Source organism: Xiphias gladius, chromosome 23 (genome assembly GCF_016859285.1).
Source record: "Xiphias gladius isolate SHS-SW01 ecotype Sanya breed wild chromosome 23, ASM1685928v1, whole genome shotgun sequence".
NCBI classification, from domain to species: Eukaryota; Metazoa; Chordata; class Actinopteri; order Istiophoriformes; family Xiphiidae; genus Xiphias; species Xiphias gladius.
In genome coordinates, this window is record NC_053422.1 from 20,110,492 (window position 1) to 20,123,020 (window position 12,529).

General features: G+C 41.4%; 2 protein-coding genes across 2 annotated transcripts; one reads left to right on the plus strand and one right to left on the minus strand.

Moving 5' to 3' along the window:
• Positions 1-486: 486 nt before the first annotated feature.
• Positions 487-3,788, minus strand: pin4 (protein (peptidylprolyl cis/trans isomerase) NIMA-interacting, 4 (parvulin)). The gene is made up of 4 exons (XM_040120276.1): positions 3,620-3,788; positions 3,337-3,404; positions 2,081-2,200; positions 487-1,333 (listed from the first exon to the last, which is right to left on the minus strand). Exons 1-4 carry the CDS (start codon positions 3,654-3,656, stop codon positions 1,175-1,177), a joined length of 384 nt encoding a protein of 127 aa, XP_039976210.1. The 5' UTR covers positions 3,657-3,788; the 3' UTR covers positions 487-1,174.
• A 983-nt stretch (positions 3,789-4,771) lies between these two features.
• Positions 4,772-7,530, plus strand: nek12 (NIMA-related kinase 12). Its single transcript, XM_040120606.1, has 2 exons — positions 4,772-5,909; positions 7,316-7,530. The coding sequence occupies exons 1-2, from the start codon at positions 4,772-4,774 to the stop codon at positions 7,528-7,530; spliced, it is 1,353 nt and encodes a 450-aa protein (XP_039976540.1).
• Positions 7,531-12,529: the final 4,999 nt, after the last annotated feature.

Consider the following 12,529-nt stretch of genomic DNA (forward strand, 5'->3'; position numbering starts at 1 on the left):
TACTAACGGGTTTTATTACTCTATGAGTAGCTGTCACCAGGGACTTAAGGGAATGGTGATGCAGATTAGTGAAGTCTCCAGCGGAGGATACTTGTACATTCTGTGAAAGGTTCATGAGTCACAAGTGTCCATCCCAAGTATATTGCTATATTTGCCGTCTAACTGATGCGCATTGTTGAAATACATAAAATGAGTACAAACTACTTAACGCTTCTATTGAACAGTCAGTAGCCCGAATAGTGCTGAAACAACTACCTGATTGTTAGTCAATCAACTGAAAAATACTCAACTTTTTTTTTTAATTAGTTAATCATTTCACTTAGTTCCAGCTTCTCAGTTGTGAGACTTATTAGTTGCTTTTGTCTTTATGTGACAGTGACCTGAATATCTTTAGGTATTAGTGTTGGTCGTACAACAAGCAATTACATGCCATCACCTTTCTCCAAACCTTTACAGACCAAATGAAAGAGACTGAGAAAATAATCAGCGAATTAACTGATAATGCAGATAATCACTGGTTGTAACCCCACTCAGTAAATATACTTTATCTGTATCAGCTCTGCTTGGTAAATGTCAGCTTCATTCTTTTTTTTTAATTTAACCAGAACACAGAATAACAGAAACAGAAACTTCACAAGTAATTAAATGATCTTCATACCTTTTTAACAGTTCTGGCTTTGCCATCATTACAAATATGGGTTATATTTCTGGAATAAAACATGTAATACAATGTAATGTCAACATGTCCCTTTCTGAAAGACTTTACAGCAAAAATTCCTCGGGGTGAGGCCAACACTTCCTCCACCAAGTCTTTTTCTGTCACTCTCTCATACACACACAAACAAAGCTTACACGTTTTGTACAGCATGAGTGAAAATGCATTTATTTGGCCCTTTGTGGTTTGAGTTCCACAAAAATGAATAGACTGAAAACCCAGGTGATAATGTGAATGTAAAAGCTAAGCTTGTAAAAATATTAAGGTCGGATTGTCAGTATGGTAGTGTATGTTTAACAAAGACAAACCTGACATGATTTCACTCCAGGATCATTTACTTTTCTTATTCTTATACATTTAGCAAAACATAAAGAAGTGAAATCAGGAATTCATCATTTTAACAATATAGCCAAAGGTGGAATTTGTATGTCCTAATTTCAAATGTTGAGCCATCCTATGTCACTTTTTTCCTTCTACCATAATGATGTGATACCCAAACTTAGTCTTGACAGGAGGGTCTGTGTAGACAGGTTTATCCATGGAACTGACAGGAAGGGCAAATGCTGCATCCTGGAAAGGTCCAACCATCGATCCTCGCGTCATCCACCCCAGATCACCCTGTCATCGACATAACAGTCATGAAGAAAAACCCCACAGTATGAACTTAATATGGGTACCACGCCAGAAAAAAAGTGACTGAACATGAGCAACAAACGCTTAACGATGGTGAAAAATAGTCTTAATTTCCATGAAAGTTTCCAAATAGCTGGGAATACACCAGTGTAGGTGTTGCGGTGGGATGGAGGCATAACACACAATTCTGTGAGTTATGGGGAAGCAGAGAAGCATCATTCATCAGTCTGGAATTCATCACCCTTCAGGACTCATTATGAGGTTTAGGCCTGTATATCATACGAAGCATCTCCCATATCTCGCCTGTATTTACCACCACCAGTTAAGACGTATTTGGTTTTGAAAAGCACACTTCAAAGAAGGCAGCGCCTGATTTTTTGGATGCAGCTTTTAACTACGAAATGGAACCCAGCCATGTACTTTTCCTGCTATGAAACAATGACAGGATCAAAACGCCTGCCATAAATGGACCCTACCCAAACCTCAGGTATGTTGGTATCCAAATAAGGCTGATTAATAACAATGGAATAGGATAAATGGTGACCCAGTGACCCAAATTTTCAATTTCTATATTACATTAGTAGAGACAAATGTAAAGGACCTTCAGTGTTAGGGTTTGTAGTTAATACTATGGGATAATTTGAATCAAGCAATAAAAGGGTAGTAATGGACAAAGTAATGGCATTGAACCTGACCAAAACTGTACAACTTATTATGAGAGCATGTTCTTACTCCTTGTCTAGCTTTGTCTTCACTGTATTGTGATGCTACTTCACTGAAACGGACTCCAGCCTTCAGTTTCTCCATTGCCTCCATGCATTTTCCATGTTTTTCACAGAGGATATGCCGAACCTGGGGAACACGGACCATAAAAGCACAGTTAGACTTCCCGGAATAAATAATGGACAGGAAACAATGAATATCATCACTGTAAATGTTAAGCTTAGCAATTATACACTCACTGAGCACTTATTAGGAACACCTGTAAACCTGCTTAATTGTGCAATTATCCAGATGATGCAAATACAGGTCAGGACCTTCAGTTAATTGATGTTCACATCAAACATCATGATGGGGAAACAAAATATGATCTCAGTCACTTTGACTGTGGCATGACTGTTGGTGCCAGACAGGCTGGTTTGAGTATTTCTGAAACTGCTGCAGATATCCTGGGATTTACACACAAAACACTTTAGAGTTTAGTCAGAATGGTCCCAAAAACAAAAAACATCCAGTGAGCAGCAGTTCTGCGGATGGAAACTGCCTTGTTGATGAGAGGGGTCAGAGGGAAATGGCCAGACTGGTTGGAGTTGACAGAAAGCCTACAGTAACTCAGATAACCACTCTTTACAAATGAGATGAACAGAAAAGCATCTCAGAATGCACATCATGGTGAACCTTTAGGCTACATCAGCAGCAGACCACGTCAGCCAAGAACAGAAATCTGAGCCTGCAGTGGGCACAAGCACACCCAAACTGGAAAGTTGAAGACAGAAAAAAAAAACGTAGCCAGGTCCGATGAATCTGGATTTTTGCTGAGGCACGCATGGACCCAACCTGCCTTGCGTCAACACCACAGGCCGCTGGTGGTGGTGTAATGGTGTGGGGAATTTTTTTCTCGGGCACAGTCTGGGGTCCTTCAATCAATCGTGGTTTGAATGCCACAGCCTGAGTATTGTTGCTGACCATGTGCATCCCTTTATGGCCACAGTTTACCATCTTCTAACGGCTACTACCAGGATGATAATGCACCATGCCACGGAGCAAAAGTCGTCTCAAATTGGTTGCATCAACATGACAATGAGTTGAGAGTACTTCAATGACCTACCCAGTCATTGTCACCTCCTTCCAGGAAGCTCATTCAAAGGTCACGTCGTGATTGGGGAAGAGGAAGAGGGCAGTGATCGTTTGGTAAAATTTCCCCCAATGCATCACATTTGACTTTTGCAATGCAGCTGCGGATAAAAATAAGCAACTATTGATATTACCTTCACAGCGGTGCCTCCCTTAGGTGCTTTTTCTTTCTTATCGGCCTCTGAACTTCCCGCAGCAGCTCCTACACAGCACCGAGGTTCGGCACCGTGGGAACACAACAATAACAGCAACATACAATCAAAACAAGCAGTACTTCGCGACCAGGCGAGCTACTCCAACATTACACAGAAACGTGTGTGGCAGTTGTATGCTACAGGCGATTAAATGTGGCTGAAGTACAGCTAAGCTAGAAGTACATAACGGATAACAAACTGTACACTTGTAACGGCCACTGACCTTTACCACCCTTGCCACCTTTACCCTTTGGCGGCATACTCGATTAAAATATACTGAAATTCAGAAAGTACTGAAATAAGGAAGACTAATAGCATGCCCCCATTCTCTGTTGTGATTCACATGCGCAGTAACCTGCGCCGACGACTCTTCTTCTTCAGCCAGTTATTGGCAGACTGCAGCCAGTTAACGGCCATACCGCCACCTAGTGTGATGAACCACGAATGATACAGCCACACCGCAGTTCTTAAAATACCTTATATTTAAATATTTTAAATTTTAAAAGAAGCACAAGTGGACCTTTACTTTTCTCATATGAGGGAAATATAACTTTCCTTTTACTCCTTAGTAATTAGACTGTTTTGAGAAAGAAGGGTTGAAACATGTTCAGATTGTGCAAACTTTAAAACACCTCATTACTGAATACCATGATGACCACTACAGATGCATGGGTTTACGCGTGCTGATTCATTTATTCGTACGGGTTTGGCAATGGTTATCTAAAGAGGGGAAGGGGGGGCCCCCGTGAGACTGCATATGTAAGGGGCCCCGATTTTTTTTCGCTACGCCACTACACATCCCGAGCTTTCCTAAATGTGTAATAGCCTACATATTATACATGCCATAATGAAATCCATAGCAACACAAAGGACATAGTAATGCTAGTAGGAATAAAATGTTGTGTACAATACAATACAAGAAAACATGCCACATTTTCAGAACTAATTCAACCAACCAAAAAACAGTGCAAGAAATACCTACATAAATACACAAGAAAAAAAAAAAAACACCCTGGCACAAAAATGCAAGGCCACAATGACAGACATATAAGAACAGTGGGGTTTTTTTTTATATGTATAGAAAAAAACCTCAGGGAAATCAGTTAAAGAATCTAAGAATAACCACGAAAGGCAGCGTCTTTAAATCATTTACATTTATTTGTAACTTTGAAACAGTTGGGGCTACTCATGAGGACTATCTAGTGACACAACAGTGAAATCCAGCGTCAGCTCTCAGGCCTGTCCCCCTTCCCGATCTCACGGCGTCAGCGCGACACGGTTGCCGTGGCAACCGACGCCCAACACAAGCGGGCCTTTCTCGCGTTGCCGCTCGTTCCAAAAAAACGACCTCGCTCGTCGTCCCCCAGACCGAAGCATGGAGAGGTACGAGCGGGTTCTGTGTTTGGGCCGCGGAGGAGCGGCGGACGTGTTCCTCATGAGGCACGTGGAGCGGGAGAGCCTGCACGCGGTGAAGAGGCTGAAAGCGGAGGACGCGAGGGCAGCAGGCGCACAGAGAGCTGCTCTCCAGGAGGCTGACATCCTCAGGAGGCTGGAGCACCCGCACATAGTGGCATGCAGCGACGCCTTTGTCCACTCTGGTGATGGGTTGATTTACATCGTGATGAGCTATTGTGAGGGCGGGACCTTAGATGACAGAGTGAAAGGGAGGAAGCCGGGGGAGTTTTTCACAGAGGACACCGCGATGGGGTGGTTCGTGCAGGTGACTATGGCTGTAAATTATATACACGCGGCGAAAATACTACACAGGGACATCAAAACCTCAAATGTGCTGCTAACAAAGCGAGGTGTGGTAAAGTTAGGGGACTTTGGGATATCCAGACTAATGAACAACACCGCCGATATGGCCTCCACATGTGTTGGGACACCCAGCTACCTCAGTCCTGAGCTTTGCCAGGATGTCCCATACAGCTCCAAGTCCGATATCTGGGCTCTCGGCTGTCTGCTTTATGAGATCTGCTCTCTCAGACCCCCATTTGCAGCCACAAACCTCCTGAGTCTGTCATACAAGATCACCAGAGGGGAGTACGATCCTTTGCCCGACGTGTACTCGGACCACGTCTCCTCTTCGATAGAAAGGATGCTCTGCCTCGACCCAGAAAACAGGCCCAGCGCTGCCTGCATACTTAGCAGTGCCTATGTGCAGGATCACCTAGAGAACATCACACACACAGAGACTGACTGTGCTCCTGTGACTGAATCTAAAGGGGAGAGCTGTGACATTAGTACAGAAGGAAAAAACACAGACACTGGCACCACACTGGGGCCACACGTTCTCAGTCAGTCCCACTTATGGGAAGAGAAAAAAGACACTATGGAGGGCAGTCTCAGTGACGTGGAGGACGAAGATTGTGATGCTTTGTGTGTTGGAGGACAGAACCACTGTGACTGCCACTATCCCGAGGACTTTGATGAGGATGAAAGCTTGTCCTCTCCAGAAGTTCACAGTGAACGCTCGGGGTCTCCGATGAGCAGCGATTCTGCTGAGCCCATTGGTAAACATTAAGTGCAACATCTTCTTAGAAGTGGTGGGAGAGGTGCTCAGATCCTTTGCTAAAGTTAACGTACCAGTACCACAGTGTAAAAATATGCCATTGACTAAAAGTCCTGCATTCAAAATCCTGCTGAAGTAAAACAACAACAAAAGGTACTTATTTGTATCAAAAGTAAGAAGTACTTGTTCTGCAGAAAAATGGCTCCCATGAGTGTCAATTTATCATATATTACATTATTAGATTATTATTGCTAATACACCAATGCAAAAGTATCATTTCACTATTATAGCTGGTGAAAGTGGAACTAGTTAAAACTACTTTACACACAGTTAGATAGCTTTTAGTCCAGTGGTTCCCAAGCCAGGGTCAGCCCCCTCCAAAGGGTAACGGGATAAACCTGGGAGATGATTAATGTTGTAGGAAAGAATAAAAACAAAGTTCTTAGATGCAAATCTGTATTCATTCTTGGGAATTTCCCCCTACTCTTTCCTTAATTGTGAAATATTGGATAATTTTATTTCTCTGAGCCTGAATGAAACAATGAGAGAAGTTTCAAGGGTTAAGGTTAGCTCAGAGAAGATACGGCTCTTTTGTAAGGGATCACAAGCCCGAAAAAGTTGGGAACCGCTAGTTTAATCTTGAACAAAGTATCGCACTTGAAAAGGGCGTTTTTTAATGTAAAATCCAAATCCGAAAAAAGTCACTTGTAGCTATAGCTGTTAGATGAACGTAGTGCAGTAAAAAGTATAATATTGCTCTCAGGACACTGTAAACAGGTACTTAACAATGACAACCTGAAACATTTATGCCATCAAAACATTTGTGGACTTGTGCTGAAACAATTTGTCAGGAAAATGGATGGACAAATATTTTTTAAATCGATTAAGCATATAAGTAATTTATCAAGCAAAAATGTCAAACATTCACTGGTTTCGACTTCTCAAATGTGAGGATTCCTTGCTTTTCACTCTGTTATATGATCCTACATTTAATATTTAGGACTGTTGGTCGGACAGAACAAGCAATTTGAAGTTCTATTTCTGACTTGTTGGGACTCTGGTCTAACAAGTTTTTATCAAAAACTCCCTCATTTTGTCCTCTTAGTCTGATTTTGATTATACTTCCTACAAAACAAGAAATGATATACATATTAATCAATGCAAATATATAAACTGTACTATACTACAAATCCTTATGCAGGCCACAAGCCATAAGTTGTTTTTTTTCATGTTTCCTCAGTAGCTTATTTTTATTAACCTTTATGACTTTTGATGAGCATTTGGTGAATATGACCCTCTAAATATAGAAGTTGTTTTATGATTAAAACAAAAGCCTTCAATCTTGGTATGAATTTTTCGAATGGAACTCAGTGGCAAATCGCTCAGCAGATTGTTTCTCTCTTACAGTATTTCCAGAGCTTCCTGACATTTCAGAACAAGTTGACTATCCAGATGACTTTGAGGATGACGAGGAGGGGGAGGATTACGAGGATGAAGCAGACTCAGTCCACGCTGCTGCTCCTCAGCGGCCACATGACGATGATGGACTTGAGGAAGAGTTTCAGCTCTGTGATGCTGGAGGACTGAGCATTACACTGAAAGCATTGAAGGAAAAGGGCTAACAACACCTCTACAGCCGCAGTGGACTGCGATGTGAAATAAAGGGACCTTGGGAGTTGGAACCGTAAAATCTTTGTCGAGTGCCCGTTTGTTAAGTGCCTATGTGCATTTGATGTCATGAAGACAAGACAGGCTTTGTACGTTTGAGAAAGGCCTGCTGACACAGTCAGAGCAAAAACTGGAAGCAGGCCATTTGGGAGTCTCCTGTCTTACCATACATGCACTGCGCACCATGAGACACTGTTGGGCCGATAGTGCTTGATGTTTTACTGCTAGATGATGTCCACAAATTAATTAAGTCCTGCTGAGTGTGTGTTGTAAGTGCGGCTGTTCAGTGACATGAATATTCCTGAACGTGGTTTCTGATTTGCATCATATCAAGTGGCGGTAATGATAAATACACCATAAATTACTAGATTATTTTATAAAATAAGAATTTATTTATAAATGTGAAAGTATCTAGAATCACCCACAAGGACTGTTCATAAATTCCATATAAAATATCACATTGTGAATTTCAAAAAGGATGTAAAAGGGCTTCCAGGGGGTCACAATGTTTAATCTGGGGTCAAAACTTTCCTCATATCTATTACATATGCTTCATACTTTATGTACTATATTCTGTCAATTTTCCCTGTCAGTGTTTTTTTGTCCGTAGTTGTACAACATTGGTGTTGCACAGATGAAATGAAATAACTTTTCTTGGTTCATATCTTTGGCTCAAACTGAGATAAAAGCACAAAAATGCATGCAGTTATGCCTTCAAAGGAAGTATGTGGTATAAGCAGTTTGCCACAAAGATGCTTTGATATCACACGATAACAGAACTAAAATGTGATAAGACAAAAACCTTGCGTAAGAAACAGTTTTGGCAGCTGAAATCAGTTGTTGGTTCGGCCTTAGGTGCTGCATTTTTGTGTCTATTTTGTGGATTGTGGATACTTTGGTTTTTTCAATCACTTCACTCAAAGATAAGATGCTATTGAGCCTTGTTTGATGTATTTTATTGTTGCAGGAAACCATGTTGCCCCAACACAAAGTAAGCGGAATGATTAATGTAACCGATTATGATTAAAAAAAAAAAAAAAAGTTAGCATTTGCTACACACATACACACAACTTACATGACCTGAACAACTAATTGCACCATATTTTTGATTGAAATCTATACTTTTCCGTCCGTGAGTTATCCCGGGAGAAACACCACCATCACACTGGCACAACTGGATAATGGCCGGAATACTCGATACATGTATTATTATCGCAGACCGGCGTTTAGTGGATCGTTCTCCTTAACCCTGTTGTTTCTCCCTCTATCTCTCCGAATGTTGGGCCATTCATGTCCAAATAGTTTGTGTGATTAGAGTCTCTGATTATTAAATGACTGGAACAAATAGTTTGCCAGTGGTCATTTGATGACTAGAAAAACTCAATTCAGCAAACTGAGAATATTGAAAAGTTTTTCTTGTTTAGATTTTGCCCTAATCACACTCGCACAATTTCAACCCAGCAGAAACTGACCTGCGGCTACTGGGCAGTTGGGGGTTCAAAGCCTTGCTCAGGGGGCACCTCAGTGGTAGTTACTTTCTCCTCCCAGGTTCAGCCTGCTGGTCTGGGGATCAAACCGGGAACCTCTGAGCCATAAGCCTGATGCTCCTGTTTCTCCCTGCAGTTCAGTGAATACCACAGTCCAATAACGTGGAAATACGAGTGACAAATTTACACAAAAGGCTTTCTCTCACTGTCTATTCTGAAACGCTGAAATAAGGGACCTGGGTTTTTGCCCCTGTTCAAAGGCAAACAGTTGTCCAAACCCGTGGAGGATAGAAAACTCCTCATTAAGTACTTTTACTTCATGCTACTGTACTAACTAGCCGTTGGATAAACTGAACAAACAAGCAAACAAGCTTAAAATAACGCTTTACAATTTGAACATAGCTTTTGTCTCTGTCGGGGGGCAATGATATTAGCATAAGGATACACTCCAATGTGTCCTCATATAGAAATAAACAAACTCATCAACACGTTATTTGTTATCACTTCTGTAATATACCTGAAATTTTAAATCTCTTTTGCTCCTTCTATTTATTAGTAAAGTATTCATCATTTGAAGCTATTATAATTAAAAATAACCTTGTCATGGCATTATCATGAATAAAAAAAGGTTGGCTTTAAAGCTCTTTTGCGGCAATGTCCACGAAAAGTACTTTCACACACACACACACACACACACACACACACACACACACACACACACACACACACACACACACACACACAAACACACACAATCAAACCCTCAAGATTATTGCTTTGCCATTGACAAAGTAATTGACACACCAGACATAAGATGTGAAGTAGATTTTACAGGAATCATGTTTTTCTATTAACTCATTTAAGGTCCTGCACTTTCTGGGTATAGATTTAAAATCTAGTATTGATGGGGACAAGTTAAGCTTTGAATGAGCCAAGCTCGAGGTTAAATGTTTTCTCAACGGAAATGTAAGATTCATGGTTTATCAACACGCAATCTCATGAGCTGACCAAAGTTTTTTCCAAACTCACAGTCAGCAGTCTCGGGTTCACCCACATTACATTTACAAACCATACAATACAGGCCCCACTCTGAGAGATCAAAGACACCAAGACACAACAATCTTTCCATGAGCTAATACTGAGCACACCATTACAAAGAGCTTTTCCTATGAGAATCTCTACTGCAAGCAGAGGTTAACTGGGTGAAGCGTTTCCGCATACATAATCGGCGATCGGTTTGGGGTGGTGATGTCCCCGGTCAGTGTTAACAGGCCCCGTGCAGGTATTTGTGGTCTTTGTCCACAGCCATCACCACGGACGGATTGCTGAACGGGCCCGAGAGGTAGCCCGAGCCTCTGTGCGATAAATGTTGGAGAGTTGAAAGGTTTTGTCAAAACTCCCTGCAGTCATTTTCATTTACTTCTTTTATCTGACTGCCTTTGGAAAACATCTTCACTTTGAAGTCACAACAATGAAACCACTGTGATACCTTCATAAACCGTGTCAGTCTGGAAGTATGCTATGTATGAAAAGGGAGGGGGGGGTTGAGACACCGGTGCCCAGGGGGGCACTGATCATCTCATAGTCTGTTCATGCTGGCTCCAAGCTTTATCAGGTCTCTGGTCAACACTTGTAAGGTCAACACACATACATGTGCATATTTGACATGTGCATAGGAATAAACGGTGGAACTTGATCTTGGATTTGTGATGGCACACCGGTGGCTTTTCTTTTTTTTTTTTTGCCGTTCTGTGACTTTCTGTGCAAAGATTCCCCTGCTGAGCACAAAACGGCGATGTTCCCCTCAATCATCCACAACTTGATACCTGCATACTCATCTGATTATTCATTCACTGATGGTGTTACAGACAAAAACACCCCAGTAACTTCCATGATGACAGCTGCAAAATGTTGTAACCACATCCACACAATAGATGCAATGAGTCATGAACTACAGCTCCACAAAGATATTAAGAGATACTGTGGGTAACCTTTAGGAGAAATGCACTTCGCGGATTCGTAAGTATGTTTTTTAGAAATGGGATTCTGTTGTGATTATATCCTGTGATATTGATCTGCTCACCACAGCACACCTAACCCGAACTCATTTTCAGTAGTGTCAGATTACTCACTTCAAAACGCTTGTTTTAACGTGAGAGAAGCCCATACTTTTGTCAATTCACAGCACTTTGTAAGATTGGAAATACATTGTAATGACTGCACTTTTCCTATGACTCTGTGTGGCTCCCAAAATTGCACAAGGACATTGCAGTCATTTTCATTTGCTTCTTTAATCAGACTCCCTGCGGCGTTTCACTTAGACAAGTCTTTTCAAGTTTCAGTCACACTCATCTAATTTGGTCTACTTCCAAGGAGTGAATAATACATATTTGAAACAATCAGCCATTCCTCAGAGAAAATTTTTTTCTGACCGTCTGGATGCAAATTTTTCCATAACATTGTGATTTAAGAAATGAACATGAGCTATTACAGTTGCTAAAACTGGGTTTTGCCTGTCAATGACAAAATTATTCAGCCAAATACATTTAATTCTCTGTCACAGCCTGATTGATGTCTCTTGTTCATCTAAACAAGATGAGTTTGTTATCAGGGCTCCCAAACATATATCCAGTAATCGGGATGTCATGCAACATTGTGATACCTGTGTGAAAACTGTAACATGGTGGCAACAACAAGAGAAGAAAAATTAAATAGTTATTTATAAATATGGGAGAGTCCAAGAACTTTAACAATAGATGACAGCAAGTAATGTAAATCTGTAAGAGAAATCCTAAAAACAAAACATGTTCACCATCTTATCATCACCATCAGACTGTACAATACGTAAGCAAGGGGGGCAAACCCTGGTTATTTAAAGGAAGGCCAAATGCAGTATATGTGCTATCTGATTGATGCCTGCGCTATATTGTTTCAGGATGTTCATGATGACTCCCATAAAACAACATCAATATCAGTTAACAATTTGCCAAAAGGTGAGTCTTGTATTTGGGATACCAGGTGGACTGTGGGCTCAAGCTAATGATGACTCTCCTGCTCCCCGTACCCAAACATGGCTCACATGTGGGTTTTATCAGTGTTTCCTTCCCAACTTCGCCGCCACAAAGGCATGTGCATGCTTCAACTGAAGTGCTTGTCGGAACAGTGTCTAAAACCCCCCTCCCACCACGCTTTTCTGGTGTCAAATTTGAAGAGGCTGCGACACATTCTCTACCTTTCTGAACCCGACAATTTGACAGGCACACCCACTCCAGCCAGTGTTTGGTCAGGTGTCTGGCGGTGAGAAAGTATTCGGGATTTAAAGTTCTCTCTCAAGCTCTTTTTTTCTTTTTCAGTCTTCACACAATTAGCTACGGCTGACCCGAATACCTCGAAGCTTTGAAGCTTCTACCTTTGCCGTGGTAATCGACGTTCAAATCAGTATTTCAACACTCTCATATGCTATATA

Coding starts and splice junctions, on each gene's coding strand:
- pin4 (XM_040120276.1), bottom strand. CDS start 3,656: ATGCCGCCAAAGGGTAAAGGTGGCAAGGGTGGTAAAG. Junction 3,405..3,619: donor AGGTGGCAAGGGTGGTAAAG/GTCAGTGGCCGT, acceptor GGTGCTGTGTAG/GAGCTGCTGCGGGAAGTTCA. Junction 2,201..3,336: donor AGGGAGGCACCGCTGTGAAG/GTAATATCAATA, acceptor CGTGTTCCCCAG/GTTCGGCATATCCTCTGTGA.
- nek12 (XM_040120606.1), top strand. CDS start 4,772: ATGGAGAGGTACGAGCGGGTTCTGTGTTTGGGCCGCGGAGGAGCGGCG. Junction 5,910..7,315: donor CGATTCTGCTGAGCCCATTG/GTAAACATTAAG, acceptor TCTCTCTTACAG/TATTTCCAGAGCTTCCTGAC.